The following is a 20,141-nucleotide window of genomic DNA, read 5'->3' as shown; positions in this document are numbered from 1 at the left end:
GGACCCACAACCAAGATTAGTCTATCCAGCAAAGCCATCATTTGGAATGGAAGGGCAGATGATGTGCTTCCAAGACAAGGTAAAGCTAAAGGAGTTCATCATCACCAAGCCAGTATTATATAAAATGTCAAAGGGACTTACTTAAGAAAAAGAAGATCAAAACTATGAACATTAAAATGACAACAAACTCACAACTATCAACAACTGAATCTAAAAAAGGAAAACAAAATCCAACTGAGCAAACCAGAATAAGAATAGAATCATATGTATGGAGACCATTTGGAGCGTTATCAGCTGGAAGGAGAAAGAGGGAGAAATGGGGAAATGGTGCAGGGATTAAGAAGCATAACTGGTTGGTACAAATACACAGGGGGAAGTTAAGAATAATATAGGAAAGGGTGAAGCCAAAGAGCTTATATGCACGACCCATGGACATGAACTAATGGGAGTGGGATTGCTGAAGGGAAGGGGGCTACTGGGCAGAGGGGAACAAAGGAAAGAAATTGGGACTACTGTAACAACATAATAAAATATACTTAAAAAATAAAAATAAATTGAAAATCATTAATTCACTTATCAGATTCATTTTGATTAAGACATAGCTCACATATCATAAAATTTACCATATTGATGTTTATAATTGAGTGGTTTTTAGTATATTTACAAGGTTATGCAACCATCAACACTATCCAATTTTATTATTCCCATATGCCCTCCATCCAAATCCCAGCAACTACTAATCTACTTTCTGTCAATATAGGTTTGTCTATTCTGGGTACTTCATAAAAAAAATGGAATCGTACAGTATGTGGTGTTTTGTTTCTGGCTTATTTCATTCAGCATCCATATTTTGGCAAGTTTTTGTATTTTGTTTTGTTTTATAGCCAAAAAATATCTGTTGTATGCATATACCAAATTTCTCTTACCCACTTATCAGTTGATGGATATTTGGATTGTTTCTACTTTCTGGCTGTTATTAATAATGCTGCTATGAACATGCATATACAAGTTTTTGTTTGGATATATATTTTCAGTTATCCTGGATAAATACCTAGGAGTGCAACTGCTGTGTCAAATGACAATTCAATGTTTAAATTTTTGAGGATCTAAGAAACTGGTTTTCAAAGCAACTGCCCAACTTTATGCTCCCAGCAGTAATGTATGAGGGTTACAGTTTATTCATATCCTCACCAACACTGGTTATTGTCTGATTGTGTATGGATGTGTATGTGTGTGTTTATTATAGCCTTCGTAGTTGGTATGAAGTGATATCTCATTGTAGTTTGGATTTGCATCTCTCTAATGATTAATAATGAGCCTTTTCTGTGATTATTGGCTATATATATCTTCTTTACAGAAATGTCTATTCGAATTCTTTGCCCATTTTTAAATTGGATTATTTATATTTTTGTTATTGGACTGTTGAGTTTTTCATATATTCTAAATACTAGGCCCTTATCAGATATGTGATTTACAAATATTTTCCCCCATTCTGTGGGTTGTCTTTTGACTTTCTTATGGGTGTCCTTTGATGCACAAAGGTTTCAAGTCTGGTAAGTCCACTTTATCTTTTTGATGTTGGTTGCTTGTGCGTTAGGAATCATGCCTAATATAAGGTCATGAAGATATCTGTTTATATTCCCTTCTAAGAGTTTTACAGTTTTGAACTATAAATTAAGTATTTAGATATAAACTTTAGGTTGAGCATTTAGATATCTGATCCATTTTGAGTTCATTTTTATATATGGAATGAAATAAGAGGTCAAAATTCAGCTTTTTGCATGGGGCTATCCAGTTAACCCAGGGCACCATTTAAAAAAAATTTAACACTTTATACATGTACAGAGAACAAACAAATCATAACTGTACAGTTGAATTAGTTATCACAAAGTGGGCACAACCAGGAAGCCAACACCCAGGTCAAAGAAAAAGAAGCTTTCCCAATAGATGCCCCTTTTTTCTTATCTATCTCTGTTTTCATCAAAGGTCATATCTATTTTGATTTCTAAAACCAGAGATTGGTTTTGCCTACTGGGACCTTATTCAGGTAGAATTATATGTATGAACTTGATGTTTTTAAGATTAATATGTATTCTTCTGGTGCTATGGCAAGTTAATTTTCACTGGTATAGCGTATTCCATTATATGAATTTACCACTTGAATCCACCCTTGAATTTATGTCTTTCTCAACTCATCATCTCTCCCTTTTACTCTCCTTTAAACCCCTTTCTCTCTTAGTGCTGATGACCATGCATTTACCTATGGACAGTACAAAAAAAATGGAGAATAGTTAAGAGGGTTCAGTAGATAGTAACCATAAAGAAGAACAGAATTCTTTTTTCCTTAACAACGACACCATACATAATCAAGTAAGAATTGTCAGATTATCGAGGAGATAATTAGAGTTCTTCTGTGCTTACAATGATGCTTCTCTTCCAGCGAACATCTTCCTAGACAAGATGATTTTGTGGAAGAGGGCATAGCTGGGACCTTAGAAAGTTTCATTATATTTGTTATTCTTTTATTATTTCTTTAATAATTGTATATGCCTATTAAAATGATAGTAATAATATATATATCATTATATATATATATATATATGATAAAAAATAAGGAGGATATGTATCACATATATATCCTTCTTATTTTTTTCTAAAGCCTCCCACAGAGAGTAAGGAATATGTTCATTGCTTTTATTAAAAGTTAGGGAAGAGTAGTCAAGCAGGAATGGAATATAGTGATGCAGCAGTATTTGATGGCCCCAATAATTTAATCAGAATGGTTATATTTAGATATAAAATAATGATTTAGCCAAGTGAAAGAGCAGGTTGGTTTGATTACCAAGATACTTTGTGTAAATTAGTCAAACTAGGGCAGTGCCACTGAAAGCCAGGACAGCTGTTAAATAGGACAGCTGAGATCAAGTTCATCAGTATGACATTTATTCTGGGCTCTGTTGGCTGTGGAATTACAGAATTGTCACATCTAGGACTTCAAAAGGATCCATCAGCAGAAATGCAGGCTCCTAACACCAGAAGCTCCTGTCACTGTCTCACCTTTTTCCTTAGACTGAGGCCTACTCTGCACAGTCCAGTGCACTCCAGTATCTCGCTCATCCTTGGTGATTTCATATTCAAAAGAAAACAGAAAATCTGTGGCAGGTTTTATGGTGAAATTCAGTGGTTGGACCAAAATTTGGATTAAAGCAAAAAACAAAATAGACAGTAACTTTACTGATAACCCAAATAGACATGAACTCCACAGGCCTATGCAACAAGATAGAGAATCCCAGGGTCAGCTGTCATGAATCAGGCAGGCATCATGCTAAGGGCTCTCTTTATACTAACATATCTATGTGAGATTCACACTCTCTTTGAGTTAGTGCCATTTCATAGATGACGCAACCAATGCACAGAGATGGTGAAAATGACCAGAAAAGGGCAGAATTCATATGAGGCAATCTATCCCAGAGCCCAGGTTTTGGACACTGCCCTATACTGCTTCTCCTCAAGTGGAGATTTATGGGGCTCTTACAGATATTTGTATTATAGCTATGTTATAGCTGTTCATTAGTGTGGCCATTTAAATTACTGGTTCTCAAACTTGCTGTCCAGTAGACTTATCTGAGGAGCTTTTAAAAATATATATAGCTGGTTCACACCTCACAGTTCAATAATCAAAATTTTTAGAGGTGAAACTACAGTGGTGAGCTGGAGCCAACACATACCAGCTTATAAAAGATGATTGTTAAATTTCCAGGAGTTTTACAAGCCAGTGGAGAGCATGATACAGCCACTGTGGGAGTATTTACACCACAAAAATGGGCAAACACTACAAATCAGGGCTTTCTGTTGTCAGTGTGGGGAGCCTTTTGCCAGCACTCTCATGAGTGAGGCCTGAGCATTTGTATTTTTAGAGATCCCTGGATGATTCCAGTGTGCAGCCAGGATTAGGAACTGTGGATTTAGACATGCTTTCTGCTCTCATGCTAAAAGGAGACCATATGATAAGAAAAGATGATTGGGTCCAGGTAGTTGTTATAATTATTTAGCTCTTTTTCTCATTAATTTTTCAAGCATCCCTATTTTCTTAGCTCAGGAGATAAATTTTGATCCTGTAATGCATGCTTATTCCCTTTGAAGTAATTCAAATCAAAATGAAAATCTGTCTATAAAAAGTTTTCTGTCATCATCTATATAAGAGAGAAACCACTAAATTATGTAAATAGGAGTATTGGACATCCTTATCCATGTCCATCTAAAGGTTACTTCTACAAGGCCAGGCTGACCTGCGTATTTTCATCTTTCTTTATGAATCTCAAGCTGATTTAATGTCATTTTCTCACAGCATCAAATACCAACCCTCATTTATGTCACTTCAATATATTTGCCTTAGTGGATAGCAGTGAGGTGAAGAAGGCTGAGAACAGGGGGAAATATCCCTATTGGACAGGATAATATTCACCCAGCCCAGCAGAGAATTTTTGCCCCGTTTTCCAGACTTCTTTGACCACATACAGCTCAAGAGATACTGCTCCTTGCTGATGCACACAGGATTAGTCAGGAGGTGAGAGCAGTTCTAGGGCACAGCTACAACTTAATACTGTATAGGATTTTGGGGTTCAGCTGTTAATTGCATTGTTTTCCTGCACAGTTGCTCCCAGGTGGTTTTGATTCCCTTGTTAGAACCCGCTGTGACCACAACTCTTTGTTGGTAAATATTGATCACATCAAATGCCAGTGGAGATATGATTGTAATACTGGATTTTATTTCCTATTTAATATTTTTTCTTTCCTTTGAGACATTTTATGTGTTTGCTTTGAGACATATTATGCTATGTAATAAGTCTTAACTTCCAAGGACTATAATCGAATTGTTAAAATACAAAGTCAATAAAATCTGCTTTCAGTGTTATTATGCTATTGTTTAGAAAGTATCCAGTCACGCTGAATGATCTAAAAGTTACCTGTGTAAAACAAATGGTCTTCCATTTTTCTTTACCATTAAGTTCAATGAATCTAAACCAAGTTTACACTGCTGGAAAGACTCTTCTCCTGGACAGTTAATCTATAGTTTGATCCTAATAGTCAAAAGAATTTTACAGATGAGTTGATGTGTTGAAAAAGGAGGGGGGCATTTAGGGGGCTAATTTATTAGCATAGCATATCTTCAGTCCATTTTTCTTTCACGTAGTCAAACTGTGGCATTCATTAGTCTGAGGACTTGAGAGTTTCTCCCCCTATTCTTGCCTCAGCTGGCACCCCAGAATGAACACTGGTCCAGCCTCTGCTTTCCATGATGCATTTAACCTCTGGCCCAATTGGTGGCAGCAACTATTCTTTCTGAAACCTCAAAGGAAGAACTGAGTATTGCAGGAAACATCATCTTCAGTCCACAAGTAACTTCTGAATTTATTCAGACACATCCACTCAATGGCAAGAAGCATTCTCCACACTCCGTGTAAGCAAAACTACCAACAACACAGTGTAAAAAGAGAAAGCCTTTCGATGTTCCTCCTAATTTACAGTTTGTAGATTATCTGCCTGAAAAATTTGTATTTTCCAAGAAGGTGTTGAGCCAGTTAGGTTTTTTGTGTGTGTTAGTTTTTTGTTTTTGTTATTTGAGGTAGGAGGTAAGTCAGAGGTGCATAGGTTTTTCTTAGCATCAAGGAAATAATCTCTAAAGAAACCTCTGACTATGTAAAGTGGAGCAAAACATTGGTTAAAGATAGAGGATAAACTGAAGAAAAATAAGTATATCTCATATAACATTTGAGTTATCTGTAATAATCTTATCAGAGATATTTTAGTAATAAAAGAAAACACTTTCAAAAATGCTAAAGAAATACAGTAGTTAAAACTTCCAGCCATGATGGAGGCCTAGACAGATATGTTGCATCTCCCTCCACAACAAAGAAGGAATACAACTACCTCAAAATTAGAACCAACCAGAAGTTCCAGAAAACCAAGCTGCATGGAAGTCCAACAAAGATATAAAGAAGAAATACCCAGACAGGTAGGAGGGGCAGAATGGGGTGGAGAAGATGCGGTATGGTGGCGGCGGTGGCATTAGCGGCAGCGGCAGGCCAGCAGAAGGCACAGTTACATGTTTTAAAAAGTAGGGAGAGACACCTGGGGAGCACTCCCAGAACCAGACCAGACCACAGAGCTCTTGGTTCCACTGCTAGGGAAAATAAAGCCTCATTGCTGCTGACTGTGCAAACCAGTGGGGGTTGGGGTGGAGGAAGAAACTGCTGGTCTCTCAGAAGAGTCTGCCTGTTGGCCCCCACGGTCCTAGAACATCTGCAGATCCACACACTCTGGGAACGATGACCAGGGCAACAGATAAAGAGGCACCAGTCCCATATGGAAGTGGGAGAAGTGCCTGGAAAAGAGGCAAATGCTGAACAAGCAGCATTGTTCCCTCTCAGACCCCTTCCCAACATACAGCTCCACAACATGGTGAAACAAGGTTGCCCGTACTAACAAATACCTGAGGTTCCACCCCTTACAATGTAACAGGTGTGACAGCTCTACCTAAGACACAGAGGCAAACAAACACAGGAGCCTGTCAAAATAAGGATACAGAAGGGTATGGCCCAAAAGACGGAACGATCGAGATTCCAGTGGGAGCACTAAGTGACGAGAGATAGCCAACCTAATAAACATGGAGTTCAAAACACTGGTGATAAAGATGCTCACAGGCTTGACAGATATGCTTAAGTATGGCAAGCCATAAGGGAAGAAGTGAAGGCTATGCTAAATTAAAAGCAGGAAAATTCACACAAAACCAATGGTGAAGGGAAGGAAACCAGGGTTCAAATCAATGATTTGGAACATAAGGAAGAAAAAAATAGTCAACCAGTACAGAATGAGGAAACAAGAATTGAAAAAAATGAGGAGACGCTTAGGAACCTCTGGGACAACTTTAAACGTGCCAGTACAGTAGTCCCTCTCTATATCGTGGTTCACTTATCGCAGCCTCACTATATCGCGGGTTTTTTAAAAATATTATATTTAATTATTTATCACCGATTTTTCGCTATATCGCGAGATTTTGCGGTACTGTATACATATGTTGTTAAAGTTACATAGGTTTAAGAGTGTAGAATATGTTTAAGATCATAAGTAGTGTTTATAAAAGTGTGGAAAAGGTTAATAAGGGACTGGGAACGGTTAATAAGTGTATGGGAAGGATTTATAAAGCCTTAAAACATATATAAATACTAAAATAAATGTAAGGTTCCTACTTCGCAGATTTTCACCTATCACAGGGGGGGTCTAGAACATAATACCTGCAATAAGTGAGGGAATACTGTGTCTGAATCATAGGAGTACCAGAAGGAGAAGAGGAAGAGCAAGAAATGGAAAGCTTACCTGAAAAAAATGAGGGGAAACTTCCAATTCAGTGAAGGAAATAGACATACAAGTCCAGGAAGCACAGAGAGTCCCAAACAAGCTAGACCCAAGAGGACCACACCAAGACATATTATAATTAAAATGCTAAAGGTTAAGGATAAAGAGAGAATCTTCAAAGCAGTAAGAGAAAAGCGGAGAGTTACCTACAAAGGGGTGCCTATAAGACTATCAGCTGATTTCTCAAAGAAGCTTTGCAGGCAAGAAGGGACTGTCAAGAAGTATTCAATGTGATGAAAAGCAAGGACCTACAATGCAGACTACTCTATCCAGCAAAGCTATCGTTAAGAATGAAAGGGCAGGTAAAGTGCTTCCCAGACAAGGTAAAGCTAAAGGAGTTCATCTTCACCAAGCCCTTATTATATGAAATGTCAAAGGGACTTACTTAAGAAAAAGAAAATCAAAACTATGAACATTAAAATGACAACAAACTCACAACTATCAACAACTGAATCTAAAAAAGAAAAACAAAATCCTACTAAACAAACCAAAATAGGAACAGAATCATATGTATGGGGATCATTTGGAGGGTTATCAGCTGGGAGGGGAAAAGGGGAGAAATGGGGAAATGATACAGGGATTAAGAAGCATAATTGGCTGGTACAAAATTAACAAGGGAAAGTTAAGAATAATATAGGAAAGGATGAAGCCAAAGCGCTTACATGCACGACCCATGAATGTGAACTAAGGGGTGGGATTGCTGGAGGGAAGGGGGAACCAAAGGGAAAAAATTTGGGACTACTGTAACAACATAATCAATAAAATATACTTTTAAAAAAATAGAGTATTTAAAGGAGGCCTGTGTAGCCCAAAACAATTGAATTTGCTAATATGAATATTATCAGTACAAGGTAGTTACAGAAACAAACTATAGATTAACCCAGAAAAGTTTTGAGAAGAGTAGATCTTGGCTTTAAAAGCAATTATGTGACATATATTTGTATAGCACATTATACTTCTGTACTAGGAAATGCTAAATATATTACATTCTGCATAGACACAGTAGGTTATATATCACAAGCCTAAGCTATTTCTAAAAAAAATTTAATGCCATTTGTCTAAAGTGCTTTGCTTTGCCTTGACAAAAAAAAAAAAAAAAAAGCTTAACAATGTCCCACCATCCCAGTCTTTGTTCCTGTTGCCTTGATAACTCTATCTGCTAACTTCAACTGCTGGTGATGGGCTTTGTCATGTAGAAATCTAAGGATACTATGCCACTTGCTAGCAGCAGGCACGACACTCATAAAGAGGGTGGGATACTTTCCTCCCAGAAGGCTCGTTAAAGGGGTGTGAAAACATTAGGAGGTGTTTTTAAGCCCATTACATCCCAAGCTCCCAGTCCTTGGAAATCAGGGTAATGTATTTCCTTACATTGGCTTCTTTAATTAAACTGTACAGAGGTTTATACAGAATTACATAGATAGAACATGTCTTTCATTTGTTAATTCCACTGCCTAGGTACCTTTGAATACAAAAGCTTATCTGTGTGTGTGTGCTTTTTTTAGAAGTCTCAGCACAAACGGAAATCTCTGATATTCATCAGGACTGGAAACCTTCCTTCCTTAGTAATGAAGAATTCACACAGCTTATGTTGGAGGTAAAGTGCACTTTCAAATTAGCTTAACTTGTTGCAAATTAAAAATATATCTGCTTGTTCCAGATAAGACTGTGCCCAAATAAACAACTGTTCTTGACCCTGGAAAGAGGTCTTGAAACAGATACTCTCCTGAAGCTCTCATGCTACTGCTCATATTTTGGCTACTGAGTTGAGGCTGTAAGCAAGAATCCCCAAACTGAAAGTGAGTGTATACTGTTGCCATAGTGACTGCAGAGCATCCCCTTTCATGGTCTCCCAAACAGAGGTCACCTAGTAGGGGAGCCAGGAGGAACTGGAGAAGAAGGTAGGTTAGAGAGAGGGGAATGAGGGAAGAAAGAATATATCTCTGCAGTGTCTTCCAGCTCAGAGAGTCTCCTCTTGAGAATGTAGTGATTACATTTTTCCCTATGTGTCAGGTAGTGTCGCTCTGAGAAATTACCCAGAGATCACTCTAGGTTTAAACAACAGATTTATTGAGGAAAAAGGGGGCAGGGAGTGGAGGAAAGAAAAAACTCCTGAACCAACTCAAGGGCCTGTAGGGGCAAGGTAAGTTGTGGAAAAGTGATTTCCAGTCCATCAGAACAAGAGAAAAGAAAAAGGGATGGGTAGGGGGAGTGGAGTCCGCTGGTCACCTATGCCGGCCCATAAAAATTACCTGCTTTTGTGTCTGCAGGCACAGTCTACACACCTTGCCAAACATGCATTTTGGTTCGGGTGAGTTTACCCATCAACACATTTAGCAGGTTAGTTTGCATCTCCCTGCTTTTCCCCCACCAGGCCAGTCAATATATCATGCTAGGTCCATCAACATTTCTTCTGGGAATGAGCAAAGTCCATTTTTATTTCCTATGTGAGAAGCTGGGACTAGGTTGATTTGCATACGGTTCATTTGCATACACCAAAAGCCTGACGGGCACTCCAGCTACCACCATGTTCTGACACTAAGTAGAATGCATTTTGAAGACAAATGTCGTTTTTTGAAGTTATAATTTTAACTTGAGTTCACATTACATCAACATGGTTTGTGGGTGTCAACCATTAGTGACCCTGTGCCTCCCCGCCCAGCATACTCCCTTTCTATGCCAAAAAAGACACTCATATTTCTTCCTCTAGAAAATAAATTGCCCACGCCCATCTGCAGGCTGCATTATGGAAATCTGGCTGATCTGAGCGAGTGGACTTCCTTAATGTCATATGTTTCTATATGGGTGAAACTCCTCCATAACAGATAACGATAAATCTCTACAAAAACATCTGGTTGGATGCTCTGACATCTAAACTAGGAATAAGACTTGGGGTTTATGACCATGACAGTGGAGGAAGAGAAAGCCCCAGACATGGCATGTCTGGGCCCTTAAGTGAGAAGAAGAAAAGTGGGACAGACGAGTTCAGCAAAAGGAAGTAATAATCTGGCTGTGTGTCAGCTATTCCTGGCAAGGTTTTTAGAGAGTTAGCTTCTCAGAATAAATCTTTCTATATCTCATCTTATGTACCTCATTAAGACTGATGTAAACTCTAATTTACATAGACAAACGATGTAGTAAAGATAAAGAAGAAAGTATTGGAGTAAGAAAATGCCAGAATTAAAATACAAATATTATGAAGTATAAACATATCAATAAACATTTGCATAAAATGAAAAATATTAAATCTATACATGAACTATATTTAAAGAAAATACAGAACATTCTCCAGAAGCAATGCATTTTAAATGTCTCAAATTTAGAGCAGCTTGTGAAATATCGTGTTGAATTTATGCATCATTGTGCTACTATACATAAATTGTTTTCTCTTTTAATTATAAGGGAGAGTAGTTAAAATGCACAACCCTATAGCATCCTCCTCTTTTTAAGGGACTGTAGTGCAACCTTTTCTTTTTCAATGAGTTTCAAGGGATCAAAAGTGTTTGAGGAAGCAAGACTTTCATAGAGTTTAAAATAGATAGTTATTTGGGCTGAAAGGCAAGACTGAGATTTCAGAAGACTGGAATTTCTAGAAAAATCAGGTTTTGGATTTGTATGGATGTTCTTGATGCACTTTCCCCTGCTCCCAATATATCCTTTAAGTAGATAAAGGAAATCTTGCTAGGTGAGTGAAATTGATCTGAAATTAAGCCTGTACAAGAAGTAGCATTCTAAGTGAATGACAGCTTTTAGGAGCCTTGGAAACCCACCAACTAGTACTTTTAATTTATTTTGAGCCGTCTTAGACTTCTTCTCCAACCTGTTGTTCCTCAGTAGACACAGACCTGGTGATGAGTCACCAGATCCCCGCTGGTGGTTTGAAATCTAGCAGTGACCCCAACAGGATGATGTCATCACTCCCTACTGGGCAACTTGCTCAGAGTGTATATCCCATTCCAGCTGCATCTCCCTCTGATTTTTTCAGAGCCATTGCAGGGAATGTGAGGAATCCATAATCCATGTCTTGGTATCCAGTAGGTCACCTTTTAAAATGAGGACAGAACACAGGACAGAACCCGTCAGGCCCCAGGGAACTGAGCTGCTCATGCCCTTGGTAGGAATCCCTCCTTCTTCTGTCTTCTATAAGAAAGGCCCCAAACCAGAGTCTGGGAGAACCCATCCAGCTGTGGTGTTTAAAAGAACAAAAATGACTTGGTTGCAGACCAGCCAAGCTGGTCAAATGTAAGCTGGTGGAGATGGCAGGTATGTGAATAAGTAGACATAAAAAGAGGGAAATCCATTGTTGACAGGTATTAAGGGAGTTTTTGGCATTTCTGAGTTTTATTCAGAGAAGCTACAGCAATCTTTTCCCTTAGCCGAGAGTTTGTCCCAGAGAACATAAGAGACATCCCATCAGAATGAGGAATTGGCATAAAAGGATGGTTTCATTTCCCTGTAGTGTGTGGCAGATATGAAATTGAGGTTCTTACAGTCTTTGGCATCCCCAAATCTTTTGTCAAAGGCACGTTTACACTGAGAGGGGCACATCACTTTGCAATTGCATTCTATTGAGTCACGCTCCAATGCTGCTGAGGAGCAAGTGTTCTTAAAACAGTGACTAGGTTCAGTTCTGGTGAATTTGACAGAAAATGCTAATGAGCTGGTAAAAGTAAGCTCCCATTTATAAACACCTTCAGCTTTTGCACACCCACTGGCTTTACAAATTCAAGAGGGACATGGGTTCACTGTGCAGGAAGATAATTTTCCCAGTATTAGAATCTGCTTTTTCCAAGAAAGTCCAGCTGACACATCAGCAGTGCCCCTACCTCAAAAAAATTCACTTCCAAGAGCTTGAAAATATGATTCAAAAACCGTTTATAAAAATACTTGCCAAGGGAAAAGAAATAAAAGTTACTATGAGGTACCTCTGCGTTCACCATGACTCATAAATCTAATCCAGGGTTTCTCAAACTTAGCACTATTAACATTTTGGATCTGATAATTCTTTTTTTTGTAAGGGTGTCCTGTGCATTGTAGGATGTTTCAAAGCATCCTGGCCTCTAGCCACAAGATGTCAGCAGCACCACTGCCCCCAGTAGTGACATCCAAAGATGTCTCCAGATATTGCCAGACATCCATTGATGTAATCCACAAGGATGCTTTTTTACTTAAGAAATGTGCTTTAATAAATTTTTTCAGTCTTAAATCCTGCACTACATAAGTGTATAATATAAAATGACCCTAGTGATAATTTTCCTGGTGAAAGGAACCATCTCCCATTTTGGCATGTTTAACTGTGCCCTTCATACACATAGTATGAAGGGCATAGTAGTGAAGGATCAATTCCAGTTCCTGCTGCCATGCACATAGCCACAGCATCCTAACCTGAAGGAAGTAGTGCCCATTTGGAAGGAAGTTGTGCAGATCCTGGGAGATTCTAGCTAAGTGCATACAAAATATTTCTAGAACTTTCTAAGCATATATTCTAGTTTAGTTGTTTTTCCCCCAAAGCAGAAAAAAAATCCATTTGGGGAAGATATTTCAGAGATACAGTCAGTAAAGTGCTAGATTTACAGTGACAGTCCACTTGTCAAGTTACTGTCTCCGAGGTGTGTTTCCTGGTGAGATGGGCTTTGTTTTCCCTCTCCCATCTCATCAGTGCCAGTACAACCTTATCCTCTGCTGAATTATGTATTCTGATTTTAGAACTCAAGTTTCAGATGTGTCTATGACAGCATCATGAGCATCCAATCAGAAATCTAAAAACAAAACAGGAAGTGTTTGTGAGAAAACACTACTACCTAAATCTTTTCTGTCAGGAGCACCTAGAGCAGTGTACCTGGCATACAGTAGGTGCCCAGTAAAAAAACTGTAAATGAATGAATTTTCCATCTTTATAAAATACTTTTGGACCTCACTGAGTTATACACCACTCCCCCCCTCAGCCCTTACTGTTAATTTTTGTGAAAAAATGTAAAAATTCTTTACAAACAGTTCCTTTGAAGGAACCTGATCTACAGGCAAGCTATCTCTTTTTAATGCCTCTGTTGGGTCTGATATATTTCAGTAAATGTTTATTATTAAACTCAAAGTTAAAATGAGGGTCAGGGGGGCCAGGAACCATAAAATATCACTGAAGTCTTTTAATGATAATGATGATATTTCTAATTTAGCCCAATAGTATGCTTATCATTAAAACTCCTTGGGTAGGACTTCCGGCCAAGATGGAGGCATAGGTAGGCATGCTGGGTCTTCCTCCACAACTAAGAATAAATAAAACTACCTGAAAATTGGAGACAACCAATAGTTCCAGGAACTTGAGCTGCATGGAAGTCCAACAAACAAAGATATAAAGAAGAAATACTCATCCAGACAGGTAGGAGGGATGGAAAGGACGCCATGTGGGGGTGGGGGTGGCAGTGGCAGCAGCAGCAAGACAGTGGCTGTGGCCAGCAGGTGGAAAGTGCAGTCACACATTATAAAAGTCTGGAGGGACACCTGAGGAGCACTCCAAGCACCAGACCAGATTGTGTGCAGCTTACAGTTACAGTGCTGGGGAAAATAAAGCCTCATTGCTTCTGAATGTGAAAATTGGTAGGGGTTGGGGCAAAGGAATAAACTGCCAGCATCTCAGCACAGTCCATATGTTTAGAGGGTCCCCATAGCCCTGGAACACCTGCAGACCCACCCACTCTGGGAACCACAACCAGGGCAACAGCTGGAGAGGCACCAGTCCCATATAAAAAGTGGGAGAAGTACCTGGAAAAGGGGCGAGTGCTGGAGGCAAACAAACACAAGAGTTTGTCAAGATGAGTAGACAACTTCCAGTCAGGATGGAGGCCTAGACTGACACGCTCCATCTCCCTCCACAACTAAGAAGGAATACAACTACCGCAAACCAGAAATAACCAGAAGTTCCAGAAAATAAAGCTACATGGAAGTCCAACATATGAAGTTATAAAGAAATGGTGATTGTCCAGACAGGTAGGAGGGGCAAAGCCAGGGCGGGGAGATCAAGATGTGCTGGGGACAGTAGCGGTGGTGATGGCAGCGGGACGGTGGTAAGCACAGACATCAGTATTTAAGGGGAGGCTAGAAGCACCTGGGGAGCACCCTTGGCTGCAGACCAAACCCGTCAGCTCGTGATTCAATGCTGGGGAAGGCAGACCCCCATTGCCTTGGACTATGAGGGCCAGAGGGGGTGAGGACAGAGGAGGTGGCTCCCAGTCTCTCAGCAGAGACTAAACGGCAGGAATCCATCTTGGACCCCAGCCCCCACACAAAATTCCACAGTGTGGTGAGAAGGGTCACCCGATTGTGACAAGTGCACAGGGTTTCACCCCCTATAGTGTAGGAGGTGTGACAACCCCGCCCAGGAAGAAAAGGTAAACACAAAACTGTCAGGATGGCACAGATCATGATAGAGATCCTGGTGATGCAGCAGACCAGACAGAAAATATCTAATCTAATGAAGCAGCATATAGGAAATCATTCTGAGGCACAGTTCAGAGCTTTGGTTAACACGAATGCTTACAGACCTAACAGCAGATCTTAAACAAGATGGGGAAGGAATGAAGGCTAGCCCTGCTGAAATGAATGAAAACACATATGAAACTAGTGGTGAGGGAAAGAAAACCAGCAATCAAATCAACAAATTGGAATATAGGGAAGGAACAAACTGTCAACCAGTGCAGAAAGAGGAAACGAAAAGTGAAGAAAATGAGGAGAGGCTAAGAAACCTATGGGACAGCTATAAGTGGGTCAACATGTGAATCATAGGGCTACCAGAAGGTGAAGAACTAGAAATTGAAAAATTATGTGAAAAAACAGTGAAGCAGAACTTCCCTAACTTGAGGAAGGAAATAGACTGACAGGTCCAGGAAGCACAGAGAGTGCCCCAAAAAACTGGACCCAGGGAGAACCACACCAAGACACATTAGAATCAATATGTCAAAAATTAAGGATAAAGAGAAAATCTTAAAAGCAGCAAGAGAGAAGAGAATTATGTACAAAGGGGCCCCAATAAGACTACCAGCTGATTTCTCAAAAGAAAGTCTGCAGGTAAGAAGGGACTGGCAAGAAATATTCAAAGTAATGAAAAGCAAAAACCTACAACCATGATTACTCTATCAAGCGAAGCTGTCATTCAGAATAGAAAGGCAGAGAAATTGCTTCCAGGACAAAGTAAAACTGAAAGAGTTCATCAGATCCAAACCACTGTTACATGAAACGTTAAAGGGACTTGTTTAGGAGAAAGAGGATTAAAACTATGAACATTAAAATGGAAACTATATCACAACAACCAACAACAGAAGCTAGGGAATCAAAATAAAGGCAAACTAAGTAGGCAACAAAAGTGGGATAAGAATTATAGGTATGGGGAACATTTTGGGGGGAGATCAACAGGGAGGGGGAAAGGGAGGAAGATGGTACAGGAACTAAGAAGCATAGGAGGAGGGAGTGGAGTAGATAGGAAGATGTTGAGAAGAACTATATGCACAACCAATGGGCATCGACTAAGGAGGGTGGGACAACTGGAGGGAAGGGGGTCACTGGGTGGAAGGGAACAAAGGGAAAAGAAATTGGAACAACTGTAACAGCAAAATCAATAAAGCATATTTAAAAGGGGGGGGCGAGTGCTGAACAAGTGCCATTGTTTCTTCTCAGACCTCTCCCTCAATACAATGCCAAAATGTAGTAAAATGGGTCATCCTGTATTGATGAATACCTGAGCTCCGCCCCTTATGGCATAACAGGTGTGACAGCTCTACCTAAGACACAGAGGCAAACACAAGAGCCTGTCAAGTTCAGAAGACAGAGAAGTATGGCCCAAAAGAGGGAATAGATCAAGGTTCCAGAGAAAGAACTAAGCGACAAGAAGATAGCCAACCTAACAGATGCTGAGTTCAAAACACTGGTGATAAAGATGCTCACAGACTTGACAGATACACTTGAGTATGGCAAATACAGAAGGGAAGAAGTGAAGGCTGTTGTAATTGAAATGAAGGAAAATCCCCATGAAACCAATGGTGAAGGGAAAGAAACTGGGGTTCAAATCAATGATTTGGAAAATAAGGGAGAAATAAACAGTCAGCCAGTACATCAGGAAGAAACTAGAATTTAAAAAATCGAGGATAGAATTAGAAACCTGCGAGATAACTTTAAACGTGTCAACATCCATATCATAGGGGTACCAGAAGGAGAAGAGGAAGAGCAAGAAATTGAAAACTTATGTGAGAAAATAATGAAGGAAAACTTTCCTAATTTGGTGAAGGAAATAGACATACAAATCCAGGAAGCACAGAGAGTCCCAAACAAGCTAGACTCAAGGAGGACCACACCAAGACACATCATAATTAAAATGTCAAATTTTAAAGATAAAGAGAGAATCTTAAAAGCAGCAAGAGAAAAGAAGGGAATTGCCCACAAAGGAGTTGCTATAACACTATCAACTGATAGCTCTAAAGAAACTTTTCAGGCAAGAAGGGGCTGGCAAGAAGTATTTAAAGTGATGAAAAGCAAGGACCTACAACCAAGATTACTCTATCCAGCAAAGCTATCATTTAGAATGGAAGGGCAAATAAAGTGCTTCCTAGACACAGTAAAGCTAAAGGAGTTTATCATGACCTAGCCCTTATTATATAAAATGTTAAAGGGACTTACTTAAGAAAAAGAGGATCAAAATTATGAACATTAAAATGACAACAAAATCACAACTGTCAACAACAGAACTTAAAAAACCTAAGCAAACAAGTAGAATAGGAACAGAATCATAGGTAGGGATCATTTGGAGGGTTATTAGCTGGGAGGGGGAAGGGGGAGAAATGGTGCAGGGATTAAGAAGCATAATTGGTTGATACAAATAGGCAGGGAGAAGTTAAGAATAATATAGGAAAGGGTGAAGCCAAAGAACCTATTTGCACAACCCATGGACATGAACTAAGAGGGGTGAGATTGTTGCAGGGGAGGGGGGGTACTGGGTGGAGGGGAGCAAAGGGAAAAGAAATTGGGACAATTGTAACAGCATAATCAATAAAATATACTTTTTAAAAAGCTTCTTGGGTAATTTTCATGCTAAATTTTGATTCTTCATAACAGAAGGTTAGATATTTCACTGTGCCTTTTAGTGCTTCACAAGCACTTTGAGTATGGCGGAGGTGCCACACACACCCTAGGCTCTGTTGGAAGTTGTTCTGTCCAGCAGAGGCTTCGTGACCATGGCAGAACAAACTTTTACTCAGGACACTTTGTTATGTCTGGGGGAAGGAAGGTGACTGCCTCGCTAGTGGAGACCAGCAGCCAAACCTTCATCCCTCATGTCTTTTATTGAGGAGGATACATACGAGAGATACAAGGCTAAAATTTATAAATCGTCTATTGTATTCAGGTGTTTGACAGTAACAGATAATATACACTAATTCGGAAGTCATGCTGACTGATTAGAGTCAAGGTCTATAAAACATTTGGACCAGGTGCAGGGTTCCATATCGTCGGCAGCCGTCCGTCTCGAGAGACGATGGTGTAGCTTCTTAAGAGTCTATCTGCACCGCCGAGAATGGTTGTGCAGTCCGACTCGGGAGTGACACGGTATCTGTCTCCTCCCGTGTTGAATCGACATCTTGCGATGACGCTGGAGTGTCCTCTCCAGTGAAGCTGAAGCTACAGAGCCTGGGCAGGGTGATATGGAGGGTCTGCTGTTGCCCATGCAGCAGACCCCCCCTCTCTTCGCAGCTGAAGGGTCCAAGGGAAAGACGGAGTCAATACAGCTTGGCTTCAGGTGCGCCGCAGGAGTTGCCGGTGTTGACTGCAACGTCAAACCGCCTTAGGGACTCCGGCTCCGGATTTTCTGTCGGGGTTTACTCCCTTAGCCTTTCCCCTGAAGAGGTATGCCGCAAGGCATCGGAGGTTTTTTGGAGTCAGAGTTTTCCTTCTCTGACTTCTCCTTCCTGCTAAAGATAGCTTACACTACATTGCTGATAAGGAAATCAGAGCAAGTTTTAAAGCACAATGAGCTTAACAAGCACTCTTTGATCTAATTCCCATGGCAACCCTCTGAGTGGTTGTCAGTCATGTCCCACATGCAGCCTTATGTTGAGACTTAGAGATAAGTGCGGCCAGGACGCTGGCGGCTCGCCATGCTCAGGCTGGGTCTACAGTTCCTTAAACCACGAGGAGCAGTTGCCCACACTTTGAGAACCCATTCTGTGTGCCAGGCACAGAAGTTCTGAGGTTATATGTGCAAATATTCCGGCTTTCGAAACAGTCAGTTTCATAATGTTGCTAGTGGAAGTGGGCTTCTTGTGGTATCACAAGGAAAACATTCAAGGAGACCCACAATGGAGATTGAGGTGTGGCAAAATTTATATGGGTTGAAATAGAAGATTGCCTTTGGGTTCCCAATGTTCCATCTCTATCCATCCTGCCGTGTAAAAAGTTCAGCTGTGTCTTTAGCAAGGCCAAAACAAAGGTCAGTGTCCAGAACTTCTATTTTATATTAAGGCTTAGTCCTTTGGAGCCCACACAGTGGCTGGCCTCAGTCCCTGTGCAGGTAGCTTAATACTCTTCCCAGATACACTGTTGTGCACAGGCTCCCACCTGAAGCTTGCATTTGGAGTACCCCCAGCTGCTAGACCCGCATGGTCACTATGGAGAGAATGTGTAAATGAATGGGGTGAGTGAGTCCCAGAGAGAGAGTCAGAGAGAGAGAGAGAAGGAGAGGGAAAGAGAGAGAGGTGCAGAAAGAAGGAGAGGGAGAGGGGGAGGGGGAAAGAGAGAGGGAGAACAGAAAGAAAGAAGGGGGGGTGGGCAGAGAGAGAGGGAGAACAGAAAGAAAGAAGGGGGTTGGGCAGAGAGAGAGGGAGCTTCTTTGTTAAGCTGGGCTATATTATGTAGGGCTTGGAAAGGACCAGGTGCTTTTTCAAAATAACCAATCAAATAATTAAGCTTTCATAGGCTTCTGATGGGTCCACTCCCTGACCAATATATCTCCCTTCCAGGCAAGACTGATAGGCCTCTGTGGTCACCATTTTGGCTTTGATTGTGCATGTACTTACCTCCTCCTTTATTGTTTTATTCCTTCCCCCCATAGTCTGGGCAAGTGGACCAAGGAGATTGGAAAAGTGGTCCTTCCTTCCTGTTCAGGGAAGAAGGTGTTGTTAATCCCCTTTCCAGGCAACACTCAGATCCCCTGAAGTGTGTGAAGCTGTGGCTTCCTGGCTAAGCAAGCAGGCTTATGTTCCCTCCTTGATTATGCTCAACAATGTCTGATTCCCTTTGCTTCCTTCCTTTATTAATAAATAGCTAACTACCTGTGGTAACAATAACCTGGGGTTCTATGCTTCAGAAACATCCTCCCCTGTAAAAGCATGACTAAGGGGCTTTCACTGTTGTGTTTTCTGCAGGCATTAGATGGCTTTATCATCGCCATGACAACAGACGGCAGCATCCTCTATGTTTCTGACAGTATCACACCTCTCCTTGGGCACTTGCCGGTAAGTTTCCACTTCTCTGAGGGTCTTTTCCAGTACACATTTCCATTTTTCCATGGAACTATCCAGAACTATGGTCAGAATGGTACAGGTATGTAGTGAGTGGTCTGTGTGTAAGAGGGATTCAGGAGTACCCTTGACAAGACCAAACCAAGGTCCCTGGGGCTTTCCAGAGGAACGGCAGGTACAGATGTGTCACCCTGGAACAAGAAAGGCACTGTGGTCTTGGCATGGTCA

The 20,141-nt window shown here is 40.5% G+C and overlaps 1 protein-coding gene across 3 annotated transcripts in view; it reads left to right on the top strand.

Annotated features, from left to right (window-relative positions):
- NPAS2 (neuronal PAS domain protein 2) overlaps window positions 1–20,141 on the top strand; it is a 180,583-nt gene that overhangs the window by 103,657 nt on the left and 56,785 nt on the right. For all 3 annotated transcript variants that reach the window (XM_090281939.1, XM_090281940.1, XM_090281938.1), the window contains exons 4-5: window positions 8,922–9,013; window positions 19,818–19,907. In XM_090281939.1, the coding sequence (XP_090138065.1) occupies window positions 8,922–9,013; window positions 19,818–19,907 (182 nt within the window). The remainder of the gene's footprint in view (window positions 1–8,921; window positions 9,014–19,817; window positions 19,908–20,141) is intronic.

This window comes from Furipterus horrens, unplaced genomic scaffold, assembly GCF_987537825.1.
Source record: "Furipterus horrens unplaced genomic scaffold, mFurHor1.1.pri manual_scaffold_6, whole genome shotgun sequence".
NCBI lineage: Eukaryota > Metazoa > Chordata > Mammalia > Chiroptera > Furipteridae > Furipterus > Furipterus horrens.
Note: the sequence above shows the minus strand (reverse complement) of the source record. Positions and strands in the feature narration are given on the sequence as shown.